The 27,608-nt window shown below is 39.1% G+C and overlaps 1 protein-coding gene across 4 annotated transcripts in view; it reads left to right on the top strand.

The window, feature by feature from the left end:
* NME7 (NME/NM23 family member 7) overlaps nt 1-27,608 on the top strand; it is a 90,715-nt gene that overhangs the window by 30,560 nt on the left and 32,547 nt on the right. For all 4 annotated transcript variants that reach the window (XM_064644343.1, XM_064644344.1, XM_064644345.1 and 1 more), the window contains 5 exons: nt 2,119-2,326; nt 5,652-5,757; nt 20,656-20,720; nt 21,566-21,634; nt 25,017-25,118. In XM_064644343.1, coding sequence (XP_064500413.1) covers nt 2,119-2,326; nt 5,652-5,757; nt 20,656-20,720; nt 21,566-21,634; nt 25,017-25,118 — 550 coding nt within the window. The remainder of the gene's footprint in view (nt 1-2,118; nt 2,327-5,651; nt 5,758-20,655; nt 20,721-21,565; nt 21,635-25,016; nt 25,119-27,608) is intronic.

Raw genomic sequence — 27,608 nt, 5'->3', positions numbered from 1 at the left:
GGGTGGAGCTTGCAGATAATGAGAATTAGGGGGAACACTTAAGCTGTAAGAATCAACTTAGTAGCAAGTACCCCAAGTCATAAGTGACTGGAAGGATAGTGCATGGGGCAGTTCTAATTGTACTGCTACCTTTGGGCAAAATGTCCTAATTCCATGATGCTGGACTGCTCCACCTAGCGTGAAAGACCTTAGTCTTTCCATAACTGACCAGATTAATGCTTATGACCTAGAGCTTTTGACATTTCTGCTTTTCCTAAAAGTGCCAGCTTTCTTTTCCTCCCTCTGGATTTGGTAGTCTGCCTCTTCTAGGAAGAGGGTGCTTTGTGTTTTTCAACCATGTTGATGCCTGAGTTTGCACTGACTTGGTCAAAAGACCTGGTTTCAGTACTGTCATGAAATGCTTGAGAATTAGGGTCAGCTGGAACAGCAGCTGATTTATTGTGGGTCCAAACTCAAGCCCTTCACAGAGACATGGCCCCAGGCTATGTCTGACCATGTTGGAGGTCAGAGGACAGATGACTTAGAATTGCCTTTTCTTTGCTGAGTAAGCCTGCTTGAATATGTTGATAAATAAGCAGGAATTTTGCCTGCAGTATTATTTCCCAGATGTCTATCTACACTAATGGCAATTGTCTGAGGAACTGAAGCCTTTGTCCACTGTGATGTGCCTGTCTCCCATTGTACAGTCTTATTGGCTGCATCTTCTGTATAGGATTTTTCTCTAAATTAGAAATAAATTGTTCCAAACCATTACAAATCAAATAGAAACAAGAATCTTCAAGGCAGTGAAATGTGAAATCTACAACTCATTTATCTTTAATTTTGTTTTACTTGCCTTTAAATTCAGATTTAGTTTGCAAGTTCACTAGTCAATGTAAGTCTAGTGAATGATAGGGAAAAATAATAAATCTACTTGTTTGGAAAATGGTGGTTTTCATATTAAAGAATTTAATTTTAAAAATACATTTAATATACAAGGATTAGTCTGCACAGTAAACAGTGTTGTCAAAGTTGCTTTTTTCTTGTGTGTATGTAAGCGTAAGCTATTTAACTGTGTCCTAAACAAGCAGTCTCTGACCAACAGAACCTGAGTTCCAATAGCTTTCTGCTATGTAGTTTCTGTATGTAACTTTTCACAGTTTTAATATCATTTCTTTGGCAAAGAACTTGTAGTATTTCTCTTCTCTTTTTGCCCAGCGATCACTGCATAAATGATCATTAGGCAGAAGATGGTTGGAGAAGCATACTCATCCACAACTATGATTGTGTAAAGCTCTATTTTTTTAACAAAGTAGTGCAAAAAGCATTGACTCAATGTCCTCCTTTGTTGATTCTCTCCAGACTACACAGTGAAAAGACAGGCTTGTTGGTATTCATGTTTTGTAAAGACATAGAATTATAGTTGTGACACTTTGTTTAGTTTTTAAATAGAATGTTTGGTTTACCAGTTTTGAGTGGTTGTTTGAGTGAGGTGGTCAGGAGAGGAAGCAGGCTGCTTCTGACAATTTCTTCTCCTTGGATTCATCCCATTAAAATCAGTTGATTTCTGCTTATGCCAGAATGTAATAACTCACTTTATGATTAAGTCCTCTCTTCCACACAAACTTTACAAGTCTTTCCCTTTTCTCCCACTGTGGACTTTGGCTGGGCAAAATCCATGGGAGAGGTCCATGGGACAGTGGAGAAATCTGTCTCAAAAGCAGTGCTGACGTTCTATCAGTGGGGTACCTACACAGGTCATGTGCGAGAGCCTTGAAATCCTGCTGTGCAGGGGAGACATACTTAGGAGTCATTCCTGTCAGATAAGTGGTTAGCAGGGTCTCTCTTTCACTGTTGCTAGGACACCAGTACTGATCCTTTACAAATTCTTTTGAAATCTAACATTCTACAAAGTAGCTTGAGTGGGTTTGTGTTATCTGGTTCTTTTTCTATAACCATAATAAGGGAATATCTGCACATGACCTAGTCTAACCTCCTCCTCAAAGAAGAGTCAACTTCAGAGTTAGATCAGGTTGCTCAAGGCCTTGCAAAGTTGTGTTCCAAGCATCTCCACTGGATCATGTTTTTGTTGGGTTTGATTTGTAACATGGATCACCATGTGCTGTTTCCATTTTGCAGTGAGCTTCTCCAGTTCATAACGAGTGGTCCCGTTCTTGCTATGGAGATCTTAGGAGACGATGCAGTTAGTAAGTGGAAAGCAATAGTGGGGCCAGCAAACCCTGCAACAACTGAAAGTGATACACTGGACAGCATCAGAGAGAACTTTGGACATGGTGGCCTAAGAAATGCAGCTCATGGCCCAGATTCAGTTGCTTCAGCTGCTAAAGTAAGTTTCTGACTTTCTTGACTGAAGTTTATTTTAACTTTGTCTTTTAACAATTGGGTCAGGAATCTCATTTTTTTTTCCACACTTGAGTTTGGAACTAGTTTCCATATTCTTCATGGATCCTTGTTAGCATGGAAAAATAAACTGTCTGAAAAGAGAAATCTTATTTATCTCTGTCACAAAGGGGAACCTTGGGCACTTTGATCAGGAGGGCATGCCTGGTCATTTTTAATGTCTTCTGTACATCACAAACAATGAGTTAATTGCACAGTCTGCGTAGTCTACCTAGAGCCTACCATTGTTGGTCATAAAAAGGAAGGGATTAAAAAATTAAATCCTTTTGTGCCCTCCTGTGTTTCGCTTATCTGTTCTCCTCCACAGTCCTCACTAGTCCTCTGCCTGCAGCCTACTTTGCTGTTACTGTTCAGAATGAAAAAATATGAAAACAGGCCACTCTGTAGGGCTTTGTGCTTTGAGAGGTAATATATTGAATATGGCTTTGAGGAGTTTGGTTCTGTTTTGCTTTGTTTGCAGTGTCTTTCCTTAGTGCTAAGAAAAAGCCCTGGAACTGGGTGATAGGTATTGCCAGTGTTTCTGTAGAATTAAGGAGATTATTTGTGTGCATTGCTGTGGGATAGACATGCTGAGAAGTGATGGCAAGAATAAAGTTTATCTCATGGTTGATTGGTATGTTGCTGTGGTGTTTTAGCTGTCGACCAGTGGGGAAAAGATAGCAGTTTTTGCTTCCTTCATCCTAGTCTTTCCTGTGTTTAACTTGGAACAGCTGCAGTAGTACAGCTGGAGAGAGATCTGCCTCAGAATACCTAAAAGCTGCCACGCAGCTTATACAAGAAAATGTACACAGAGATCATATGCCAGTGGTGAGGGCAGGGTTGGTCAGCCTCCTCTTGTGGCTGACATTAGGCTGTGTGGTGTAGCAGGCTGACAGCAAAGCATGGGCAGTTTTCTGCTGGTCAGGGACTCATCTTGCTGATCTGCACTGTGCCTGAGCTACTGGATCCTCTCGCAGTGCCTCTGGTTTTGGCAAGAAGTCATATGCTGGACCTGAGGTACTTTCTCTTGTGGCAGACTTGGTGAAGATGTTACAGAGTCAAAAAGAGTTCAGATAAAATTGATCTTTTCTGATGAAGGAGAATTACAGTCAGAAAAGTCTTTGAAGTTCTGATTAAATAGTTAGATGTGTTCAAATATAAGGGTGATAGTTTCTCTTTGTTCTTGTGTACTACCATGACAACTGTGCCAGCTTCTGAAGTGTAGGAAAGAGCATAAAATCTTGATTAGGAGCATAAGTATGTTCTTTGGTTTAAGTTTGTTGTTCTTTTCACATTTCATTATTTTTGAAATGCTGTCTGAAAGGCCCTGTTCATCTGCAGCATTTTTATGGCACTGGAATTATTTTACTGAACCTCTGTAGGTATGTGCATCTTTGTGGTGTTGCTGATACTGATCTTCAATAAATCAACCAAAATTGTGAATTTAATGCCCTTGTGCCTATTTTAATTTAGTAGGCCCAGCATTATATGGCTGTATAGCAGTTGCTATGGAAACTAATTGGCTGTGCCTTGCAGAAGCTTTTCTGAAAAGAAAGGAATATAAGATAAAGGGACCTAAATGAACTCTTCTGACAGAAAACTGAAGTCCCAAACACATTTAACGAATGTATTATAAGCTGAACAGTTAAACTGGAAGGCTGCATTGTTCTTCTGGGGGCTAAGTGACAAGTGAAAGTATGTCTCTGATACACTCTAAGCTGCTGTCTCTCTGCAAACCAAATTTTGTAATTTCTTTAAATCAGGAATAAAGGGAAAGCAAAAGAATTTTATTTTTTTTTAAGGCTCTACATCGTTATAGTTTGGGTTTTCATTATGCCAGTCCTTCAGCATTATTAAGTTAATTTCCTTTTATTTTAATGTATTTTAATGGATAAAACTAAGTGTTGAATAGTATGCATATTTTGCTGCCTTTTCCTGGCCACTACTTTTAGAGTAAACAGAAGTTAACAGAGTGGGACAAGGTCTTTGAAACATGCAGCATTTTATCAGTATAAGAATGTAGGCAATGAACCCTTTTGTCTCAGATGTGCCCACTCAAAATGTGGATTATTTTCTAGCAGAAAAACAAAAGCCGTTTTTCCTTCTATGGAAAGATCCATTAGTTTGAATTGTATAATTGTTTGAGTAAGGATTACAGAAATTGTCGAAGTGCTGTGAGCTGAAGACTGGGAGACAGGTAAGTCTATTCCATTTGAATTGAGCTAGTAAATTAAATGAGACTTTTCCAGGAAATGACCTTTAGCATTGCTACTGTTATAAAGGAAAAAATCAGATAGGTTTGGTAGTAGTATTTCCTGGATGTAATTTTTTTCCCTTAAATAGAAATTTATCAGTTCTCTTACTGAATTTGACCAATAGGTCTGAAATGGAATCTGTGTTTTACAGATTTGTTAATTTGCAGATTGTGTAACATATGGGAATAAATGGTATGGAAAAAGTGTGAAACTGGCAGTGAACAGTGAAAAAATATCACTGAGGAAAGAAACCTGACTGTCAAGCTCACCCTAGTATGATCTAAGGCCCAAAGCTATATGATAATTGAATAGTGATGGTGGGAAGAAAAGAAGTGATCAGAGGCAAAAAGGTTCTTTTGCTTTATCCCAGAAATCAAAGCAATTGAGTTCATCAGCTGCAATTCAGTAAGATTCAAAAAAAAAAAAAAAAATTATAAGGTCAATAAGGCATGAGGAATGAGTCGGCAATTTTAGACAAAGTTTAGTTGTTTAAGAGGAAAGGGGAAAAATATAAATAAATGGGAAGGAGGTCAGTTTTGTATATGGAAAGAAAATGTACTGAGAAATGGATAGTAGTTATATTTTTGCTTATATAGTGGAAAACATGGTTTGAAAAAAAGGGAAGACAAAATATGTGTGTATGGGACTGTATTTGGGAAGATAGTGAGGAAAGAGAGAGAATTTGGAAACCTGGGAACACCTCTACCAAATGATTGTGGCAGCAGCATTTTGAATGCTCTGAGTGTATACAGATTGCATTTTAGAAGTGAAAGGGAAGACATTGCAAAAAATATTCCGATCATGTTTTTATGATTGTAGCAATGGTGCCAAAGATGAAAAGACACATTTGAGTAATAGTATAGGGAAGAAGTATTTGTAGCAAAAAAAAAAAAAAAATACCTGTACGTAAGGTTTATCTTCTGTACTTATGGATACTTCACCTATTGTTACTTATGATGAAAGCTGATACATGCAGCTAGATCAATCTAAAATGTATTCAATTACACTTGTTTTCAGGAGCTGGAGTTGTTCTTTCCCTCCAGTGGGGGTCGTGGACCAGTGAGCAGTGCAACATTCACAAACTGTACTTGTTGCATTATTAAGCCTCATGCTGTTAATGAAGGTAAGCAATGCAGATAGCAGAGGGGAAAGCAGTGCATGCTTCATTGTATCCATGATCATTCCTACACCCATTTTTTGGGAGAATGAGACTGCCAGAGCACAGAGTATATTTCATAGTACTTACAAAACCATGCAGATACATTGTCCTTCATACACATTTAGTGTTTCTGTGGTTCAGTTCCATGAAGAGTGAGTGTGTTATGTGCTTTCCATGTGGATACTTGTTAATTTCAGAATAAGAAGGGAGAGGTGAAAAAAGAAGGCTAAAAGCGTACATGAGATTTGATGAATCTTATTGTGACAACTTACCTTGTCCTTGGTCCTGTCTGCCCACCACAGTCACCTGCTGGAGGTTAGCATCCTTACAAAAGAATGAAAGCAGGGCACTGGCTATATTGCAGGGCCTTCCACTCATGCAGTAACACATTAGATTAAAACTACTCACAAAGGGAGATTTGTGCTCTTATGAATCTTGTTCTGCTGAATGCAGTGGGAATGGAATGTAGAAAAGGCTTGTTAGTGAAAATTAACCAAAGACCTAAAGGGTTTGGTGGACTCTGTGATGTTTTCTGTGCCAGAGAATGTCCTGTGAGTTTGCCATATGAGTATTGGAAATGTTTAATGCCCTACAGTTACCATGCAAAAATAATCTCACTCGTGTGTCCTGTACTTAGATGTAGGAGCAGTGAGTGCAGTAAAATGTTTTGGCTCTGGCACTGAAACAGTATTTTTGAATGCAGAATAAATATTGCCATGTGAGAGCATTGAGTTTTTTCTTAGTAAGATGCGCAGCACACTGCAGCATTTCAATCACTTCTCTGTGGATAGCTGAAATGGAAACAGCAGAAGTGGCTGGAGCAGTTTCCAGGCCTTTCACACCTCATGTGGGATGTCTGGAGAGCTTGCTGAAAAAAATGAAAAGGCTTTCACAAGAAAGAGTCTCGCAGTTGCTGCTGATAATATCCCTGTTATCTTTTCCGGGCCTTGCATGGTATCTGCTACTGATAAGTCTGCCATGCAGCAAAGACAGAGTGATGTTCCTTTTACAGAAATATGGGCAGCAGCTGGGTCTATGACTTTACCTAGCTACCTGTTTGCAGAGGACAAATTTTTATGTGGCAGGATGAATATATAGATGGCTTGGACTGCGCTTTTCTATACTTGATATAATTTCTATTACATATAGAGGCTCAGACTCTATCTTAGTGAGCTCAGGTTGTCTCTTCCTATTTTTAATCTTCTTTGTCTCTGTAGATTTCATAGTGCCCTGTCTATTACTCTCTTTCCCCCCTTCCCATCCTTTAATACAATATGCAGATATGCTTCCCTTAATTTGTGGACCACCCTTGTGAAATGTTTGCAAAAGGTCCACAAATGTCCACAAAAGGCGTACTGAGTTCATTTAGTCCATGACTTTGGGCTCCATCTGTTACTGTGGTCACTCAGGACAGGATAGAATGTTTTGTGTGGAGTTACTGAGCACTAAAGCCAGCTCAGGTCAGGTCCCTGCTGCACTTGCACTGCTTCATCTAAGGCTTGTCCTTCATTGGTTTAGGTGGTTCCTGCTACAATAATTCCTATAACGTGCAACTCACATCACAACTTACAACAATTTAAAGGTTTATCCATTACAAGCTTCACTTCTGTTCCGTTTGGATCAGACTGAAGGGTTTAACACTGCAGTTAATTCCTCCCCTTAACCCTGCTCAGGCTTGGACTTATCCACAGACTGCAGCCCGTAGGTTGTACCCAGGATTGTGCCTTATCTATGTGCCGCAGTGTCTCCAGGGGAATGCCCGCTGCAGCATAGGCTTATGCATGGTCATGGTTGCTTTGAGATGCACCTGTTCCAGCGTGGCATTAGCCACAGGCCACAATGTTTTCAGAGATGTACCTGCTCCAGCATGGCCTTACCCACAGCCACAGTCCCTTCAGAACTAAACCTGCTCCAGCATGGCCTTACCCGTGGCTGCAGTCCCTCCAGGGGTATACTGCTATGTCATGGGCTTATCCATGGCCACATGCTTTTGAGGTGCTCCAGAATGACTCATGCTTCAAGGTGTACCTTCTCCAGCGTGGATTTATACTTGAACCACAATCCCTTCAGAGTATACTTGCTGCTGCAGCACAGACAGAACCATGGCCATAGAGGTGTATAGATGTACCTACTCTGGCATAGGCTTATCCATGACCACAGATGCTTTGAGGTGTCCTGCTCCCATGTGGGCTCATCCACAGGTCGCAATCCCTTTGACTCAAGTTCACACTGGAGTTCCTGCCTGTCCAGCACAGCAGCACAAACAGCAGCAATGTCCTGGCCACCTGCCAGCCCAGGTGCATCACCAGTGCCATTTATCCAAATGCTCCCAGGATCAGCAGAGTAAGGTGATCGGCAGCACAGCTCTACAGCCAGCAGGGAAAGTAAAAAGCCACCACTCATCAGCACTAGACTCAGGCAAACAAGCCCCATGGAGGCACAGGAGCCTCACGATTAATAGCTGAACAGCAATAACAGCTATAAACTCAGTCCAGCACATTTCAATCAAATGTGGCACTATCACAAACCCTGTGAGCCCCACCTTGGGTGCCAAAAGGGACTGTTGTGGTTTAAACCCATCTGGCAACTAAGCCCCACACAGCCGCTCACTCATTCTGTCCCAGTGGGATGGGGGAGAGACTTGGAAGCGTAAAAGTGGGAAAAATTGTGGGTTGAGATAAAGACAGTTTAATAAGCAAAGCAAAACAAGGAATTCATTCATTGCTTCCATTGGTAGGCAAGTGTTCAGCCACCTCCAGGTTACTTGGAAAGATGCCACAATTCCGAATGTCCCCCACACACTGTTCCATCTTATTCCTCTGGCTTTATATGCTGAGCATGACTCTATAATGTATGGAATATCCCTGTGATTGGTTGGGGTCAGCTGTCCCACCTGTGTCCCATCACAACTTGTTGTGCACCCCCAACCTAGTCACTGGTGGGATGGTGTGAGAGGAAGAAAAGGCCTCCACTGTGTGTAAGAGCTGCTCAGCAATAACATAAAACATTCCTGTGTTATCAGTGCTGTCTCCAGCACAAATCCAAAATACAGCCCCATAGTAGCTACTTGAAGAAAATTAACTCTACTCCAGCCAAAACCAACACGTAATTTTAAGTTAACATCAAAAATGATGGAATTCAAGGACTGGCCATGCTTTTACTGTACTAAGACCACTTGTCCCAGCTTTTTTTCTCCAATATTACTTTGTATGTTTCAAAACCCACAGGCACTGCACCTCTTAAAGAGATTATGAGACTGAGGAGGTCTTGTAAAACTTTGCAGAAGTCTCACTTCTGATGAAGAGTTGGTCTTAGGAAGGGGTAGAAACACTGGCTGAGCAGTGGCCTCTGTCTTTGGCTGAGAGCACTGGTGTGGATTCATATTGCAGCTGGACCGATTCCAGTGTGCAGTTTTAAGTGAGATGGATCATTCTTCACAAGGGCGGCAGGAACTTTCCAACATCAGCCCAATAGACCAGGAGTGTTGCAGGGGAGAGATTTTAGCTTTCTTAGCCTGTCCTCTTCTGTCTTCCTTAGTGTTTTTCATATTCTTCTTCAGCTTATTTTTGTGAATAACAACAGAAATATCACTGAGTGGCATCTCTTGGTGCACATGGTCATTTTACAAAGCATTTTTTATTGTCACAGTTGGAAGAATCCCAACAGAGCAGAGAGCTGTGTGCTACCTTTACGACAGTTTTTGGGAGTCCTCCTCATCTCCCTTTTAATATCTGTTAGCAACTGTGTTCAGTGATACTCGAGACGTTCTGGTTGTACCAGCAACATCTCTTGTGTCTTCCTGTATCTCAGTTGAAATAGGTGCTATAGCAACTAATGAGCTGCCCTTTTGGCAAAATTGCATGCAGGAGACTGCCTGGTCTTAAAAATGAACTACTTGCTTACCCCATCTAGCTGTGGCTGTCCACCCTGCTGTTTTGGTGGGAAGGAGCTACGTGGAAGCACAGTAGGAGGAGAGGAAAGGAAATCTTGTGTGGCCAGTGTGAAAGGGTGGTTTGGCAGAACCAGAGGCGTAGAGAGGAATTTATGTGGATCAAAGCAGCAGAGCTTCTTATGCATTGGAGTTTTGATTTGTGCTCTACAAATTTTCAGTATTGAGTTTCTAAAAATAAACCTTTTTGCCATTTCCTATGCACTGCTGAGGCTTTGAACTTCACTATCTAATTACCATGAATATAAGCTGCTCATTACATATTTACAATTACTTGAAGTTTCACTTACACACTGGAGTTTATGCAGAGCTTTAGTCTTTATTTCTGCAGAAACATTTGACAGAATTAATTATTTGAGGTTTGCTTTCTGGTTCTTTTTCCCAGGGTTTGTTTTTTCTCCAGGGTCTGTTGCATAACTAATTCTTAGAAGGAGAAATCTTCTGTTTTTCTATCCTGGAAGATGGTTTGCTTGAAAAACAGCTGTAAACTAGAGTGCTTTTCAGTGAGCTTACCTTGCTGTCAAATGGCTGGATGTAATTCCTAGTTTATGCTGGTTGATTCTTGGACAGAGTCCTTAGGAATTGACCTTGATTGCCATAGGGGGTTTATAGGGTTCCTATCCAGTGACAAAGTAGTGGAAAATCAGTATTGGTTTTATCTCTGGCCTTGCTGACCCTCTCCTGACAGGCACACGGGAACAGCTGTTCCCAGGCAGCCGCAGCAGCGCAGCCCCACCACCCGCAGGACCTGGTGCAGCGACCACCCACTAGAGAAGTCCTGTAAGCAAGTGTCCAACTAATCTGCCAGGCTGCAGGGAACCCTGAGGCCTGATAAAGGGTGTCAAGGGAGTTATGTGAAGTTTAGCTTCAGCTGTCAAGGATGCTGGTAATGCTGGAGGGATGGTATCACAGAATCACAGAATAAGCTGAGTTGGAAGGGACTCACAAGGATCATTGAGTCCAACTCAGCCCTGCACAGGACCATCCCCAAGAGTTACACCATCTGCCTGAGAGTATCATCCAAACACTTTGTGAACTCTGTCAGGCTTGGTGCTGTGACCACTTCCCTGGGGAGCCTGTTCCAGTGTCCAGCCACCCTCTGGGTGAAGAACCTTTTTCTACTATCCAACCTAAACCGCCCCTGACACAACTTCAGGCCATTCCCATGGGTCCTGTCACAGGTCATCACAGAGAAGAGATCAGTGTCTGACCCTCCTCTTCCACTCATGAGGAAGTTGTAGACTACGATGAGGTCTCCCCTCAGTCTCCTCCAGGCTGAACAGACCAAGTGACCTCAGCCGCTCCTCATATGGCATCACTGGCCCTCTAGGAATGTGCATCATACATATCTCTTAAAGAAGTGAGGCAGTAGCTATTTTGTCAATCTGGTGTCAGCATAATGTATTCTGTGGAGGATCAGAGATGGGAAAATGGCTGGGAAGGCCATGGAAGGCTGTGTATCCCAGAGCTCTGAACTAAACAGCTTTAGCTCATTCTCTGGTGGCTCCTCCCAGTGGAGATGAAGTGCTTCCCTGGCTGGCAGCAGTGAGATGGTTGTGTTTTAACTCTAAAGAGGATTTGCAAGAGCAGTCTGGTTCCTCTTTATTGGGAGCTGGAATGCAAAAGCAACCTGATGCTACTCTGTGCACACTTGTTCTAACAAGGGAGATATGTCATGGTTTGACGCGTTTGGCATCTGTCAGACTTTTCTTTTAGTCTTCTCTTCTCTGGAGACCAATTTTCAGTCAAGTAAGCAGAGCTCTAGGGTTGTATGGCTAAGTTATTTAATAATTTGAAATTTTTAGTGCAGATCTGTGTTCTGTAATCCTCTTGCTTCTTGTGCTTCTGATACTTCAGATACAAGATCATAGTTGCAATCACTTAGATATTCTCTTTTTGTAATTCCCCTCATGTTACTGGATCTGGAGGTATTAAAAGTAGTGCTCAGAGGCCAAAATTTTAAATTCACCAAAATGATTAAATATCAGTTTAATGCCCTGAGGACAGTTATGACTTGACTCTTTTGTGAGCAGAAATAGCATCTTATAGATCACTGGGTGGGATTAGCTTTAATGTATTTATTTGTAACAGTTTAGTCATGTTTGCTGTAGGAATTAGAATTTGGTATTTCATGACTGGTTTAAAGTTTCTTTCATGTGGCCTTTAGTTACTTCTTTTGAAAAATAAACAGGGGAAAAATTTGAAAATAGTGATGGTCAGGCTAAAGAAGTGTGTTATAGTCAGATTTTGAATGTAGGTTGCAGCACAGAGCTTGAGAGGTGAAATCCTGCTGTCCTTTTCTGCACTCTCAGGCTGCAGCATGGGTTCTCCTAATGTTAGAGTTTTGCCTGAAACAAATTTGGGGCTAGAACTGTGCCATGAACTTGAGAAGCAAAACTGCTAGTCAAGACTTCATTGGACCTGATGCAAACTGAAAGGTCTGCCTAGAGGCAAGGGAGAGCTCTTAGGCATGAGACTGATTACCCAGACAGGCTTGTTCTCCTAGTATGTGTTAAGTTTGAGATTTTGTTCTAACTTTTTTTTTAAAGTTAAATCCTTGTTCCTCTTATATAATTAAAAAAAAAATACAGTGACATCTTCCACATTATTCTTCAACTAAAATTTAAGTCTTATAGAAAGCAAAAGGAACAGGAATGATTTCTTTCCAAGTGGAAAAGATATTCTGTAGAAACATGATTTTAGACCTATACTGAGTGGATGATAAATCTTACAGACCTAGACCTCTTCTATCTTAGTAGTGAGTAGACAGGTTTAGAAGCTTGTAGAACTTTACATTGATTAACAAAATGCTGCATGACAGGTAACCGTAAGAATCATATTTCTTATTTATGTAAAGCCAGAAAAATTCCAATTGAGAGAGTAGTTTGTTGCTCCAAAGACAAACCTAACTTTGGCAAAAAGAATATCAAGGACTAGTTCAGTCTCAAGCACGTAGAGAAACAAGGTTTACTTATGTAGGATCTCAAGTGAAATTACTGTGTAAGAGAGAATGAGAAGTATTGTAGAGAGTGGGAATCCAGCATTGTAGTGGATTATGTGTCTGACTGCAAACAACTGAGAACTGTTCCTGACACGTGATATACTTGTTGCTCTTTGAAAGAGAGAAAACATCACTATGATAATGTCCAATTCACCTCTGTATTATGCTAAGCATAGTTACATGTATGTACTAAGGAGATTAAATAATCTGGAAAAGGAAAAGGGGATGGGATAGTGGAGGTGCAAATCTGTTGTCATTCTCAGGACTATGTATCTATTTCATGTTTTTTTATCAAGACAATTTGTATATAAGATTTTTAAAAATTATAAACAAACTCTGGAAATTGTTTCTTTTTTTTTTACCATTTTAGACATAAGTTTGACTAATTCATTATTTTTATTTTCAGCAAACCTAGAATTAGAACAGGGTTTTCAGAAAGCTGTCTTCTCATGCTTGAGACAAAACGAGGAATGCAATTTTCTCTTAAGTAATCTGAAAGTATATGTTCTGTTTGTGACAAGTATTTGTAATAAAAGGTGAAGTGCAGATACTGTGGAGTTCACCTCGATGTAGGTGGAACTTCTCTTTGGATCTTGTCTACAAGGTTGAGTGCCAAGAGGTACCAGCGATAGCCTTGATTCACCTAACAATTAGAAGTCTGTAAGGAACTATTTGAAGACAGAATCTCAAAGTGGAAAAAAAGTTGTAGGATGAATACAAGTCTTTGCAGATACTTCAAAGTACAGTGGATTGTTTGAGATGTGACCTCTGGGTCATGCACAACATGGCAATCTTAGTACTGCAGTCACGTGAAAACTATCTAGTAAAGCCCTGTGCTTTCAGATGCTGGCATTCTTTTGCAGACAGATTTGTCCAGGCAGAAGATGTATTTATGCAAAATTAAATGCAGTTTGTTTCTTGTGTTTTCCTTGAATAAATTATATATAGGGTGGTGAAGCATTTGTTGGTGTCTAGTGGTGCTGGGGTTTTTTAGGTTGGCTGGGTTTTCTTCTCTTTTGAGAAACTAGGAAAAAAGTGATTAACATGAAAGCAACCTACTTCACCACTCTATCACCACTTTTTAGAAAAAAATTCTAGCTTCCATGAGAACAGTAGTCCCTCCGCTTCCATCTGTGTTTTGAATTCTTCACTGTAGTTGCAATGATGGATATTCCTTGCCTGGGGTGTTTGTTTTTGAAGCTAAGCCGATGTTGTTTCTTGGTTATTTCCTGCATAAAGTTTTAGCAGCTTGGCATTGGATTCCCAACTTAGACTAACTTTGGATTTCAGTAGCTGGTGGAGAAGTGACATTTATTTTTTTGAAGTATGAAAAATGTATTTTACATTTGAACTGGTTAAGGTAGAGGGGGAGATGAACTGAGTCTGGAAATCCTTTCTAACAGTTTGAGACAGGAAGGAAGAGGAGAAGATATACTGAGATATACTTCAGAGAAACAAACAGATCAAATGGCACAACCAGTCCTTGCTGAAGCTTATAAATATCCTCCAACTGGAAAGAGTGTTTCCCATTTGTTCACAATGTTGGACCCACTAGTCCTGCTCAGTACTTGTGAGAGTCCAACTTGTGTGTCATGTCCAGTTTCTGGGCTCTCTGTTTCAAAAATAACATAATCAACTGAGAGCAAAAACAATTAGAGATTTAGCCAGTGAAAACTTGAAGGGTTTAATTTATTTAACCTGGAATGGATAAGACAGGGATATACAGCTTTCTAGAAGTAAATTTACAAAATATGTGCATATTTACTAATTTAGATGAAAAAAGATTTAATCGAAGTATGAAGGAAAACTTCATAGTTTGTCACTGGCCTGATGTCTGGTGATTTAACAGAACCAGAATTTACCAGAAATTTTTGAAAATGTTTTAGAAAAATGAAAAAAATGCAGCTACGCACAAGTCTAACTCACTGTACCTTGCAGAAAAAATTAAATATGTTGAAATCTCTTCTGTTACTGCCCTTTTCAAATCAGAGTGTAAGGAAAAGGGCAGGGTACTGGATCTGAAAACACACAAGACACAGAATGTAGGAATATGTGATAGTCTTTTGCCAAGTCAAAAATAAATTATAGAGCTTGCAGAACATTTACTATTGATCTAGGACAGTGAGTTGGCAAACCTTCCACAGGAAGTGGAATATAAAATTGGTAAAGGCTGGAACAGATTATAGGGCATCTCATGAGGGTTTTAACCTCCAGAGTTAAGTTAATTGACAGTGCAATAGTAGATTAAAGTTATTGTTTATAATTATGGGCTAATGCACACTCCAAGGCATAATTTTAACCACTTCCTCTCTGTAACTCTTAACCATTGTCCCATGCTTGGTGTTCAGTAGGGATAGCCAGATAAAAAAAGAAAGAAATGTTGTTATGTACGTGAGTGGTTTGAATTACAGTACTGAATGCCACCATATAATCCAGTGGTACAGCCTCAGCTAAAATATCATGTTTAGTTTTTTTCACACTCAAGAAATAAGCAAAAGTGAATGAAAGTTGTTATAGGCATAGAAACATTCTTCTGGCCAGAGTGATTGACCATAATCTTCTTAAGTGAAAAAAATTAGATCAGAGTGGATGTGCTAAAGGAGTACAAAGTAATTAACATCTTGAAAGAAAGAGCAAAACAAGCTGGATATTTCTTTTTAAACTTTCTCTTAACACAAGAACAAAGAAAGACAAACCTAAGTCTTTCTAGTTTTTTGTAGATATACAACCATCAGTTTGAGTTCAGCATAACTATTGCAGAGATATTGATCTTTCCTTCTTAATCTTCCTTCTTCAGATTCCCATCTCAAATGGCACACGCTGGTGCGTGGATACCAATGGTATCCAGCCAAATTGCTGGATACTTTCTGTAGCCTGGCCATGACCTTTGACTTGAATATCAGTATGCACCTTTGTATCCAAATGTCGTGTGACTCTTCCCATCTGTTCCCATGCAAGAATTCCCAGAATACCTTTTTTTCCCCTACAGATTTTCATCATTCTGCGTCTTAATGCCCTGTCTGGCATCCACAAGTGTGGTCTTGCCTTGTTCATAGCAGTTCAGAAAGCTGCAGCTGGGATTAAACCTTTGAACCTTTCACCCCCTTTGACTCTTTCTATCAGTTCCCATTCTCAGTTGCATCATATGCTCTGTCGTTTTGGCTTCAAGGTCTCCTAAGATTTACTATCTGCATAATTTTTCTTGTGCTAGCAAAATGCTGACTTTTATTCTTCAGTAAAACAGTGGTGATATCTTTTGCCTTCACCCTGTTACCTTTTAGCATTTTCAAGTGAATTTTGTTTGTAAAGATTTTCACCAGTGCTACAGTGTTGATAGGGTTGTCCATGAGTATCTGTAAAGCTGCCCTTCAAACTTCTTGAGGTTCTCCTTTAATACCAAAGCCTAGACAGAAATGAGGAGTGATGGAAATTCTTGGATTCTGTCACTATAAATGATATTCTCTTACCATTTCCTCACATGCTCCTCTTCATCTTCTGTCTGTATCTATTTGTCTTTTTTTTTTTTTTTAGATTCTTATGGTTAGCCTGAGTAGCTTTTGAGCTCCTCTTCTGCATTGTTGGCCCGGTGTCTGTCACTCAGAAGACCGTCCATGACTCACTTGGTGCTCCAGAGCACAGATACAAAAATGACTGCATGTCCTTTTTCACAGTGGAGCTGGGAGATCAATAATTGTAGGTTATCACTCTGATCAAACTTTTGGGGAGTCTAGAAATGGTGTATTTATGTTGCATAGTAAGAATGCCTAGAGCCGAGTTATTCCTAAATAGAAAGGGCAAAAGATAAATCTTGTTTTTCAGGGAATGAGTTGACCAACTGATAGGAAGAAGTGCACCTTATGAGAAGGACATCTGTCGTTTTCTTACTGCACAGTGTTTTTCAATGTCATCTGAAACAAAGATTAGTGAGAACTTCAACTGAAATACATTGCAGGAGGGCCCAACTCTAAATCCCGCTTTTCCGTCTTCTGGAATTCAAAAAGGACTTTGCTTGGAGTTAAACCTGATCATGATTCGCTGGAGTTTTGGGACAGGACCTTAACACTTGGTCATAAAGAATCAGATAATTTCATTATACTGTGAAGCAAAATTGCATTTTAAAATGTAAAAAATAGACATGAAATGAAATTGCTACTTATAGTGCTACATTAAGCACCTGGTTCTGGTTACTTTTAGAAATGTGTTACTGGATTAGGTGGATCATCAATCTGATCAGTCATGGAAGTTTGTGTATTCCTGTAAAAAAAACCTGTTGTTGTTCCAGAGGAATTATTTTTAAGTATTGGAAGGGTTTAAAAACATGACATATGGAGGTTGAGATGAGGAAGCTAGTTCTTGCCTTGCTTTGAAGGCAGTCTGTTGTCTTGCCTAATAAGCTTTTAATACTGGAATGGTTAAATTGGGAAACTGGCCAAGAACAAATGGAAGAGAATGTAACATTCCTGTTTGTAGGGCTGGTGGTTAGTTGTGCACTGGGACTGAAGAGCCCCAATAGCCCAGCTGTTACCTCTCATTGATTAAAGTGATATTAGGTTAAAAGTGACCTTTATTCACTGTTTTATTTTATCCCAAGCCATAACTCTGCAAACAGTTGTAACATTTTTCAGTCTGATGTCTTCCCTGCTACTTTCTGTTTCTTAGTGAAGGACAATTTTCAAATACTGTGTATTGTAAAGCAACAAACTGTAGAAGATAAATGTAACTGAGGAGGTCTTGGTACCTTAGCATTTTAACTGACTAAAATATGTTGGAAGATTATCTGTCCTGTGTTAGGTGTGTAGTAACATAATGCTGCCCAGAAGACATAAAGTGTGTGCCTGCTCTCCTTTTCTCCCTCTCACTTTCTTGTTTTTTTTGGATTAGTATTAAATTCCCCCAGTTGTATTTAGTAATGCTTTTGATTCTTTTGTGCTTTGGGACTGAAAAGTCATCATAACTGGTGCCTAATCTGCAGCTTTGATTTGGGTTCTTAGTGTAATCACATTTTAAACATACACTGACCCTGTTTGAAGGGTCCTTAGAAAGTTGTTTTTTCACTACAGATTTGGATTTTAAAGTCAAAAAGAATTATTGGAAGCTGCTGAAATGGCTCTCTAATTAGTTTGTCTTTTCCTTAGCCTTATCTACCCACAAAGGAAAGGATACATCCCATTTCAGTCATGGAACTGGCTTAAAGCCTGAAACAGATCCCAGGCTGAGCATTGAGCTTCCACTCTTCTGTTGCTTGGGGATTGCCTTTATGGTTTTTGTTTCTATTTTGGTTCAGGTAAAATTTGAAAGGAAAGTGTCCCTAGGAGAAGTGATATGTGTATTGCCTACACTGGGGCAAGGAAGGCCAAGTCACTGGATTTGTAGATTAGTGCTGCCACTGGCAACTTGTTTATCCTCTGCCTCAATTCCTGCATCTGGGAAGTGGAACTAACATCCTGCTTTGGAAACATAAATGAAAGATGCCTGTTCCTCAAGGCACTTTGAATTTTTTTGATGAGGCATCTGTCTGTCTGCAATGGTGACAATAAGCCCTTCGGTTAAGCCTTTCGGGTGTTGCAGGCATGGCCAATCTGTTTGGAGCAACAAAGTGCTCTGTTGCTCTGGTGAGTGAAAGTGAACTCAGAAATACAATGTAGAGGAAAATTTTGGTAGGTTTATCACAGTTAGTTATTAAAGAAACCTTGCATTAGAGGCCTTTTATCCAAAATACGTTCCTACTTTTTTCTGTCATTAAAGGAGCCTATCTCCTCTCTACGGAAAATACATGTCTTAGTGACTTCAGTAGAGAAACAGCCCAGAAAGCTGAATATTTGAGTCCCCCTTTCTTTCTCTAAAACATGTATTTTGCTTACAGCTCATAAAACTGCTGAAGACAAAATTTTGTAAGAAGCAGATCTCCACAGTACCCCAGGACCTTTTAATTAATTTTTATTAGATACTCATGGGCTGTGAGTGCCTTTGTGAGTGGCCCATTCTTGACTGAGAAAGTGCAAAATGGACATCTGTCAGGCAAAGCAGCTTTCTCATACATTCCTCATAGCTTTTTCTCTGGCTTTCTCATACATTCCTCATAGCTTTTTCCCTGCAAGTGGCAGTGACCATTTATCTACCAGTGCCCTTTCTTCACATTTGTTGTTTTCTGGTGAAGCAGATGACTCATATATTGTCTCTGAATTTTGAGAATGAGAAAATGTTTATGCTCTGTCACATAATATTTATTGATTTCCTGAATGATTCCCAGTTAGTCACTTAATCTCTTTATAAACTGGCCATTCATCTCTGAAATCAAGACAGTAGGCTCAGTGCCTCAGTGCAACCTGTGTGAAAGCATTTGAGCTGCTCAGCCTTTCCAGCAGGGTGGACAAAAAAAAATACAGCTCTGGTTTCTCTCTCTGACATGGTCTTGCATCTCCTGGGCAAACCCGCCCAAGTCCCTTTGCTACTGTAATTATTTTATTTTTTTTTACCATGAAAAAATGGTGAATTTTTTTCCTGAGTTCACAGGAGTGTTATAAGGAACCTTTCAGCAGTGCTCAGGAGCCATGGTGGAACAGTATAGTGGGACAGGAACTGCACCTGCCTCCACTTGTTTCTATGTTCTGTGAACCCAAAGATCTCCATGGACTGAGTGTGTACCAAAATCTCTGGTGTTCCCTTGAGTAGTTTGAAGATTTTTGGAAGAAATATGCACTGGTTTGTGTAGGGAAGGATTTTCTATATAAACCTTAATGTAAAAATATAGTAGCAGATACTTCAGGGACAGGTTTTTTCATTTTCATTTGTAAATACAGTTTTTGAAAGCCCTCCAACTATCCATTGCATTTATTGAGAACTCCCACTGACCTTTTAATATAGTAGGAAGCTCACCAATCCTATGCCACAAGTATTAGCAGACTGTGTCTTGAGCATGCTATAACCTTGGTACTAGCTTTGTTTTGTTCTCATCTCCTAAATTTATGTAGTGCTAAATATCCTGCAATTTAAAGGCTAGTTAATAAAAGGATTTAATGACCAGGAGTCAAATCCTGTTGTTGTCATTCGTTACAGGGTATTTTTCTATGGTTAATTCTGTTCTGAATAAATGCCCAGAAATTTCTAGCTTCTCACAAAGTGTACTAGAGAACAGGCATTTGCATTCTATAAAAACAGTGATTCTATGAATTTGACTCACACAGAGTACTGTGCTTGGCTGAGATAATCTTCAGAATGGCCTGATCTTGTAAGCACAGGCAAATCTAAAATACACATTCAGTGGAAAATCAGTGGTTCTTGTTCTGCAAAGTTTAGTGTTTTGTTTTACAACATCGTTCGGTCTTTGAGCATGCATTCTAGAGAGAATAAAGCAAGCAGTATGATCAGCAATAGCACATTTGTGAGCTATAAACTTAGAAGGAGTAGGTTATTTTGCACTAATGTGTTTTTCCCGTAGAAGACATGAACTTTTATGCTGGTTTATTGGCAATATTTGTTATCATCCTGCATTGTTTCTGGCTTAAAGTAGGACCTGCAGTCCGGTGAACACTGTATAAAAAAAAGACAGCCTATGCTCTGACTTGATTACTGATTAAGCATTGGTATTACCAATGGATCTTCATTAAAAATAAGAATCTTGATCTTGCAGCAACTGGGTATTTTGCAGTTGATCTGAGACAAGCAAAGGCTTCAATAATTTCCTTGTTTTGGTAAAAATTCTTTTCAACAGCTGCATGGAATTTAGTTGTTTGAAATGATGAGCATGTCACTTCATACAGAACATAGGGTATGTGAATTCAGCTCTGCTCTCTGCTTCCTTTCACAGCACTACACCAACACTGGTTTTTCAGTTTGAAAATAAGCAGTATATACCTTTTAGTTGTAAATTCTGCTTTTAAAATTGAATACTGTATTTTCCATCTTTCTTCAGGGCTTGCTGGAAAGATTATAAAAGCCATCCTCAAGGGAGGATTTCAGATCTCAGCTTTGCAGATGGTAGGTTTCCTTTTGTGTTTGTTTTTATGATAGACAGAAGTTAGAGAAGTGTTCTATGCACTGCACAGGTGTCTTCCTGCAGTATAAAACCCTTGTGCAGACTAGCAGTGTTTTGGGATCAGCACTGTCCTTGTGATATTTGTGTTTTATTATTTAGTTGATCAGCTGGTCTGTTGGTATTTGCTCGGTGACCTTGAGCCAAGACACTTTACCTCTCTCCATCTGAGTCCCTATAGTTAGATGGAGGGATAAGGATATCTGTCTCTTCTGGAGCAATTTGAGATACTTTTACAAAATATATTAGCTAAAATTAATGAAACTATTGTTAATATCCTTCCTTAATTTTTTAAAATATATTTTTAGTATGGATTATGGGAATGCTTTTAAAGATACTGTAAGGATTTTGACACCCTGAACACCCTCAGCAGTTAAAGGAATTTGGCACAGAGATTGTTCCCAAGAGTAGTCCAGTAAGTCCTGCCTTTCAATTTTTGCAAAAATTTCAGGATCTGAAATTGTCCTATCACTCAAATCCCCATCACAAATGAAGAATAACCCCTTTCCTTTACTAGCCAACAAAAAGATGTTGCATGTCTTAGTGGGATAAGCCTACACTAAGCTGTCTACTTACATTTCAGATGGAAGAAGATATTGTGTGCTATGTTATCTGTGGCATCATTGGCTAAGTTTTTGACAAACTCCATATTGCAGCAGTAAAGCCATTCCTTTTACCTAGTAAAAATTAAAAGAGAATTCTGAATATTTGCTGGTTAATAAGGGGTGTCTGTCTCTTGTTGTTGTTGTTGTTGTTTAATACAGCCTGGCTAAAATTTTGGTTTTCTTAGTTCAACATGGAGCGTCCAAATGCGGAAGAATTTTATGAGATTTACAAAGGTGTTGTCCCTGAATACCTGGTAAGTTTAAGAAGAATCTGTTTGAAAACAGAGTATGCTTAAATGAGGAAATGATCACATTTTTTGTTGCTTGGGATTGTGATTTGACTTATTTTATGAACAAGGTATTTATTAGTTCTAGTTTGTTCTCAAATAAATTAATGAATCTTGAAAATGGGGCTATGTATGTCATCACAAAGGAGAGCCTTTCATGAAAATTGTTCAGCCAAGGAGTTTGTAAAATCTGTCACATCTGCATCTTTCTTTGATTTGATATTGCAGTCGTGGTGTGGACCAGAATATATATTTATTATTTTATTTACAGTGAGGCTGCTGTATTTGAGGCTTTCCTAATGACACTTTGACCTATTCTTTGATTTATTGTTCTGACTTTCGTAGATCTTCAGAAAACTTAAGAAGTTTAAGATATGCTGTAATCCCAGTGGACATCTAAGACTCTCTATAGTGTTATGCCTTGTTACACGGTCACATAAAATTTTCTGACTGCAAATAGAACAATGGGAATACAGGGAGATGAGCTTGTATTTCTGTATCACTTTCTGTCAGAGGATTTCGGTTCATTTTACTCATAGGAATTTTTACTTTACTACTACCATGCTATGTACTATGCAAATTATCCTCAATTTTTAAATGGTTAAATTATTAAAGATTTTCTACATATTTACTAATGTTACTCCAGACAATTACTGATATTACTCTGATAATGAAATTTTTCTTTTTTTCCCCCTCCTTTATGATTGTTCAGTCTAACTTACTTCAACAGAGTTTGTAGATTTGTCTTCAAGTGGGTTAGGAGTACTGTGAGTTCACTCTCAGATTGGGGAATACCCTTAAGGTCTCCTCTTATTATTTTTGACAAAGACCAGAGGGAGATTGCACAGGCATACTTGTAGATATGTGGCAGAATTAAAATATGGAAATGTCTGAAATTATTTCAGGGCCTGAAGAGTCTTATGCTACTGCGAAAGTCTCTGCTTTGAAACAAGTTGGAAATTCTCTACCATTTTCTGCAGCTCTTTTATACAATCTCTGACCCTCTAACATGTTGCAAATGTTAGTTATATAATTTAATTGGAGAGTTACTCAGAAGGGAAAGTGACATTTAGACAGGGTAAGTCAATAAATAAGATATGTTTTAGGGGATTTCAAGAAAAGTGAGAAGCTAGGGCTCCATCCTGCAAGCTGTATGTGCTGAATTGACTCAGCTGAAGAGAACTTCTAGAGAAGGCACACATGGGAACAGCAACGGATATTGCCAGTGCAGGCCAAATAGGAAGAAGTATGTTGCAAAATAGGATATTGAAGAAAGAATATGACCTTATATATGTGACTCAGAACCATCTGTTTTGATCTAAATTTTATTAATCATTCCAAAATAACTCAGCACAGAAGATACTGGCATCCAGAAATCCTTTTAAAAAACTCTACTCCCATTTCCTCTAGTTACCTCTTGTCAGTCAGATAGATAAAGGCTTGACATTGTATTTAAAGTATTTCTTTGTGAAAAGAGAAAGCTGTACAACTACCCAAAATGTTTGCTTTGTTGGTCTCCCCTGCATGGGATTTTGCATACTATTGATTACTTATTGTGCTGTTTTGCTTTGTATTTCCTGCTGTAATCAGAATAAAAAATGGGGTAAAAAGAAGTGAGATTATTTTAGGTCAGCTCAGAATCCACTTTGTTAATCACAAATGCTTGAGCCTGATTCATCTCCGGGAATGGTTTTGCCTGATCACAGGCCATGCTGTATGACAAATAAACTATTTGCTAAAGAAAATTTGATTTAGCTGTAACTGGGAGCCTTACCAGAGAAGCAGTGTCTGCTATTTAAATTCAACTCTGAACTTCATGAGGCTGTGTAAGCTAGACCAGGTCTGTCTGACATAGTACATAATACCACCTGCCTTTGTGCTGGTAACTTTGGTCACGTTCGCTGTTGCTGGTGGGATGTCAGTGCTGATACAGAAACAACAGAAAAAGGAGAAAGAATAACCACAGTTTGCAGACAGGAGTTGCAGAATTGATTCAACTAAAGTTAAAAGCCTGTTTTTTCTCCACTGTCCAGTTATTTAAATGATGGAATTCAGTGAAATTGTGCTGAGTAATGACTTTGCGACAATTTACTGTTTCTTAACAGAATGAAATTTGTTGCTCTTTGACCTGTTCTTAACAGAGGATCTATTGGTGATAACAGGTTTTCGAATTAAAATCTTTATTCATGTTGTAGAGCATGAAACTAGTCTGCACTCTTTTCATGACCTTGCTGGAATATTTCTACCTAGATTTCCTAGGCTCAGGCTGATGATAGAGGCACTTGACTAAAATTCAGCGTGGGAAGATTAGACACATGTTCTCAGCATGGAATCTGTTATAGGCATAGAAACTTTTTGGAACAGTGTTGCTTGACTCGGAGTGTTTGTGTATTTAGTTTCTGTCACAAAAAAAGGCAGAGAAGGTCTTAGTCTTTTTTTTCCTACTGCTCTTCTGTCCACTCTGTATGCTATTATTCTTTGCCATGGCTTATCCTTGACGTGCCTGTGGCTGGTGGACATGACTGCAATACCTTGCTTGTCCTTACCCATCCTCCCTTATTTTCTTTTGTGTTTTCTCCTTTCCTCTTTCCTCATTGGTTTTGATTCCTTTAGTTGTCCTAATTTGTTTAAAACTTGTCTGCCCAGATTTCTAGACAAGTATGCAATTATAAGGGCATGATTTAAAAAAGGAAGTCAGACTAGAACATCAAAATAGATTCTTTCTGCTTGTGAAACCTATACCTCTAATTAACAAACTCCAAATTGGCACTAATGCCCAGAGTTAATTTAAGCTTATGAAAAGTAAGACCCATCTTCATCACCCACGCGGAACTCATGATGTCTCTTTACTCTCCACAAGGCTCCAGGGAAACAGATTATTTCAGTGTAGCCAAGACTGTGGTAATAGTACACCCCAAGAATGCTGCCAGACCAAGGACCCTTTCCCTAGCAAAATATGCCACAGGCACAGGTTCTGTTGGCTTGTGTTTTGGCTTCTGTAGTAATAGGTGAGAAAAAGACTGTGAGAACCAAAAGTCCGGGAGACATTTTAGTGGCTTAAAGCCATTGGACGGGTGTATATTTGGAAACAAATATAGGGTATGTACTGTGCTTCCTGTAGGGAGCACTGCAAAGTACATTGCTGCCTGTGGAACTGGCTAAATATAGTGTGATTTTTCAGGCTTAAAACCCAGCAAAGTGCATTCCATTGATTCAGTGTAGTTTGACAAGTTATGGGGCACTGCCATGAAATCCAGGTCCAGATCAAAGTATTGTGAATACTGTTATATCCAACCCTTGCTAATGCCCAAAGAAGCTCAGCTTTGTTTCTGTCTTTCTTCTCTTCCAGGAGATGGTTTCAGAGTTGTGTTCAGGGCCTTGCATAGCAATGGAGATTACACCATCCGAGCCTCCAAAAGTGTTCAGAGACTTCTGTGGTCCTTCTGATCCTGTAAGTACTTTCTTGAGTGATAAAGAAAGCTTAAAAATGTTATGCTATGTGAATTAAAATGTCAGAGTATGGTATGGCTGTGACATACTTGCTGCATTCATTAGAAACGTGAGTATTATCTTATTATGGAGGTCAAACATTACTCTTAGTGGACCAATTTGAAAATCTTTTAGCAACACTTCTGATCTCACCTAAACCAGATGATAAAATACTGTGATGATATTTAGGGGAAAGGAAAGCTAGCTAAGCAAAAATCTCTGTTAAATATTCACAAACACTCTAACACAAGGCGTCAGAGCCCTGGAACAAACAATTATTGCTTGTAGATGCCAGCGTAATCAAATGTTAGTCCACTGCAGTCTATGGCATTCTCCTGGGATGAAACTCTGAAAGGAGAATTGGTTCCTTTCATTTTCTGAAGGAAGCAAACAAAAAAAGGGTTTCAAAGTTCTTATACCTGTTTGCTTCTAGCTTTTATTTTTCATTTCTTGAGGTGAGTAGTTGGATATGTGTGATACTGTGTGCAGTTTGGAGACAAGCATAAGTGCTGTCTCAAAAAGTTTGTAGATTTTTGTTGAACAGGCTACTATATCACACAAGAACCATGAGGTGAAATATCAAGATGAAACCAATGAGGTCAAGTTTTGTGTGTTTTTCTGGTTATGATGTTTTAGTTGTAGACTGAGGGGATTTACCAGTTTTCACGGAAAAAAAATCACACAGATAAGTGTTTGAAGGGAGAACAAGTTATTCAGCATATATTTTTCTTCAGATCCAGAGTTTCCATTACAGAAAGCACAAGTTAAAGGCATTATCCAGCCCTTTTTTTCCCTCTTCTATTTGGTAACATTCAAATGTTTCTCTGCTGGTTTAGTGTCTTGTAAGCAGAGCATAAGCCATTTATCTTTTAACTGCAGGATGCTAGTAGTAATGTACACAATGTGGTGGTTTCAGTTTTGTTTCAAATTCCATGTTTAAGGTTTCTGGTCTTTAAAACTTTCAAAGATGCAGTCATTTTATTTGGGCCTATTATATCCTTTTCATGTGTCTGCTTGTTTAATGCCTGATGCGTTATTTTGGTTATGAAAGACAAGTGTACCTATACAAGGGGAATTACACTATTTTTCCTTACTACTCACATGGAAAGCTGTCATAGCCATACAGCATGTGTGTATGGAACCGTTGATGAGCTGAGGAATCTGAGGGATGTATAACCTGATGGCTCCTCTGGGCAGCAGAGGAAAACAGCAGAGGGACATAATTTCCTGTCTCCCAGATCTCTTTTTAGTGACCTACTGATGCTGCTTGTGTTTCCCTTTTAATGGCTAACTGTGACTTGGGAAGTGAAAACGAGTTTTGGACACTGGTTTCATAGCAGTTACGTTAGTGGCATCTTTGGAAGACAGGCAGCTGTGTTATATATTTCTATCTACTATTTTATGTAAGAACTGCAAATTAGTTGATTCTCCAAGCACATAAACCATATGTACAGTAAGTACAACTGCTTTCAAGGCTGATCGTTGCCTGAAATTTATCTATCTCTTCAGATAGGGAAGTTGAAGCTCGTCCTTGAGGAAGAAGGGGCTAGGGTGTCTCAGTGACTTTTGTCATTCCCAACTGGAATTGTCACAGAAGCTTACAACTGCGCTTTGTTGTTACAGTATTTGTCTCAAATACCAACAGCAGAAGCCATATCAGCAGCTTCATTATCCAGCAAGGTTATATACAGACCATGAAGATAAAGTGGACTTGATATTCTAGTGGTTAAACTACATCTAAGTGTCATGCAAATAGTGCATTATCATTGAGAGACCTCAATCTCTCTGTAACTTGTTTGATTGTTTATATATGCTGGATCCTGATGTGTGTGCAGTCTGTTTATAAACACGGGTGTAGTTCACTACAAAAATGTACCTGTTTGACTCACTTGGCTTCTGTTAAAGAGTACCCTATTTGGCAAGTAGTGCCATTGACAACACTGTCAGTGACATTACTCTCAAGGCAAGGTGATGTTTGAAGTGAGCAAAGGTGTTGGAACTTGACTTATATAATTAATCTCTCCAAATCACATGTGCTGTTAATTATATCATAGATACATAACAAATATAATAATTACTTTATGGCAAGTCAGATATCTAAACTAGGTATGAATGTTAGCAGCCCTTTCAGTCTGTTTTTGGTTTTGCAGGGTGTATATGGCTGAAGAAAGAGTTAGAATTCTTCTATTTTGAGGATTATGTTTTAATAAGATAGCCATTTATACCAAGTGTACAATGCTAAAAATGAAATGGAACTTTGGGCTATTTTCTATAACAGGGTAATATTTTTTTAGCACTGCAGGTCAGTAAAGCTCTCTGCCAAAAATATCCTTCATTATAAACCAGCTTATAAATACTATATTAAAACCTCCTCTGTGGTAGTAGAGAGGACAAATAACCAAAAATCTGGTTTGAGCCTCTTTGTAGTAGTGTAGGAATGGCCTTATCAGAT

The sequence above is a fragment of the Pseudopipra pipra genome, chromosome 2, assembly GCF_036250125.1.
Source record: "Pseudopipra pipra isolate bDixPip1 chromosome 2, bDixPip1.hap1, whole genome shotgun sequence".
NCBI lineage: Eukaryota > Metazoa > Chordata > Aves > Passeriformes > Pipridae > Pseudopipra > Pseudopipra pipra.
The sequence above is the reverse complement of the archived record's forward strand: the minus strand, read 5'-3'. Positions and strand labels throughout refer to the sequence as shown.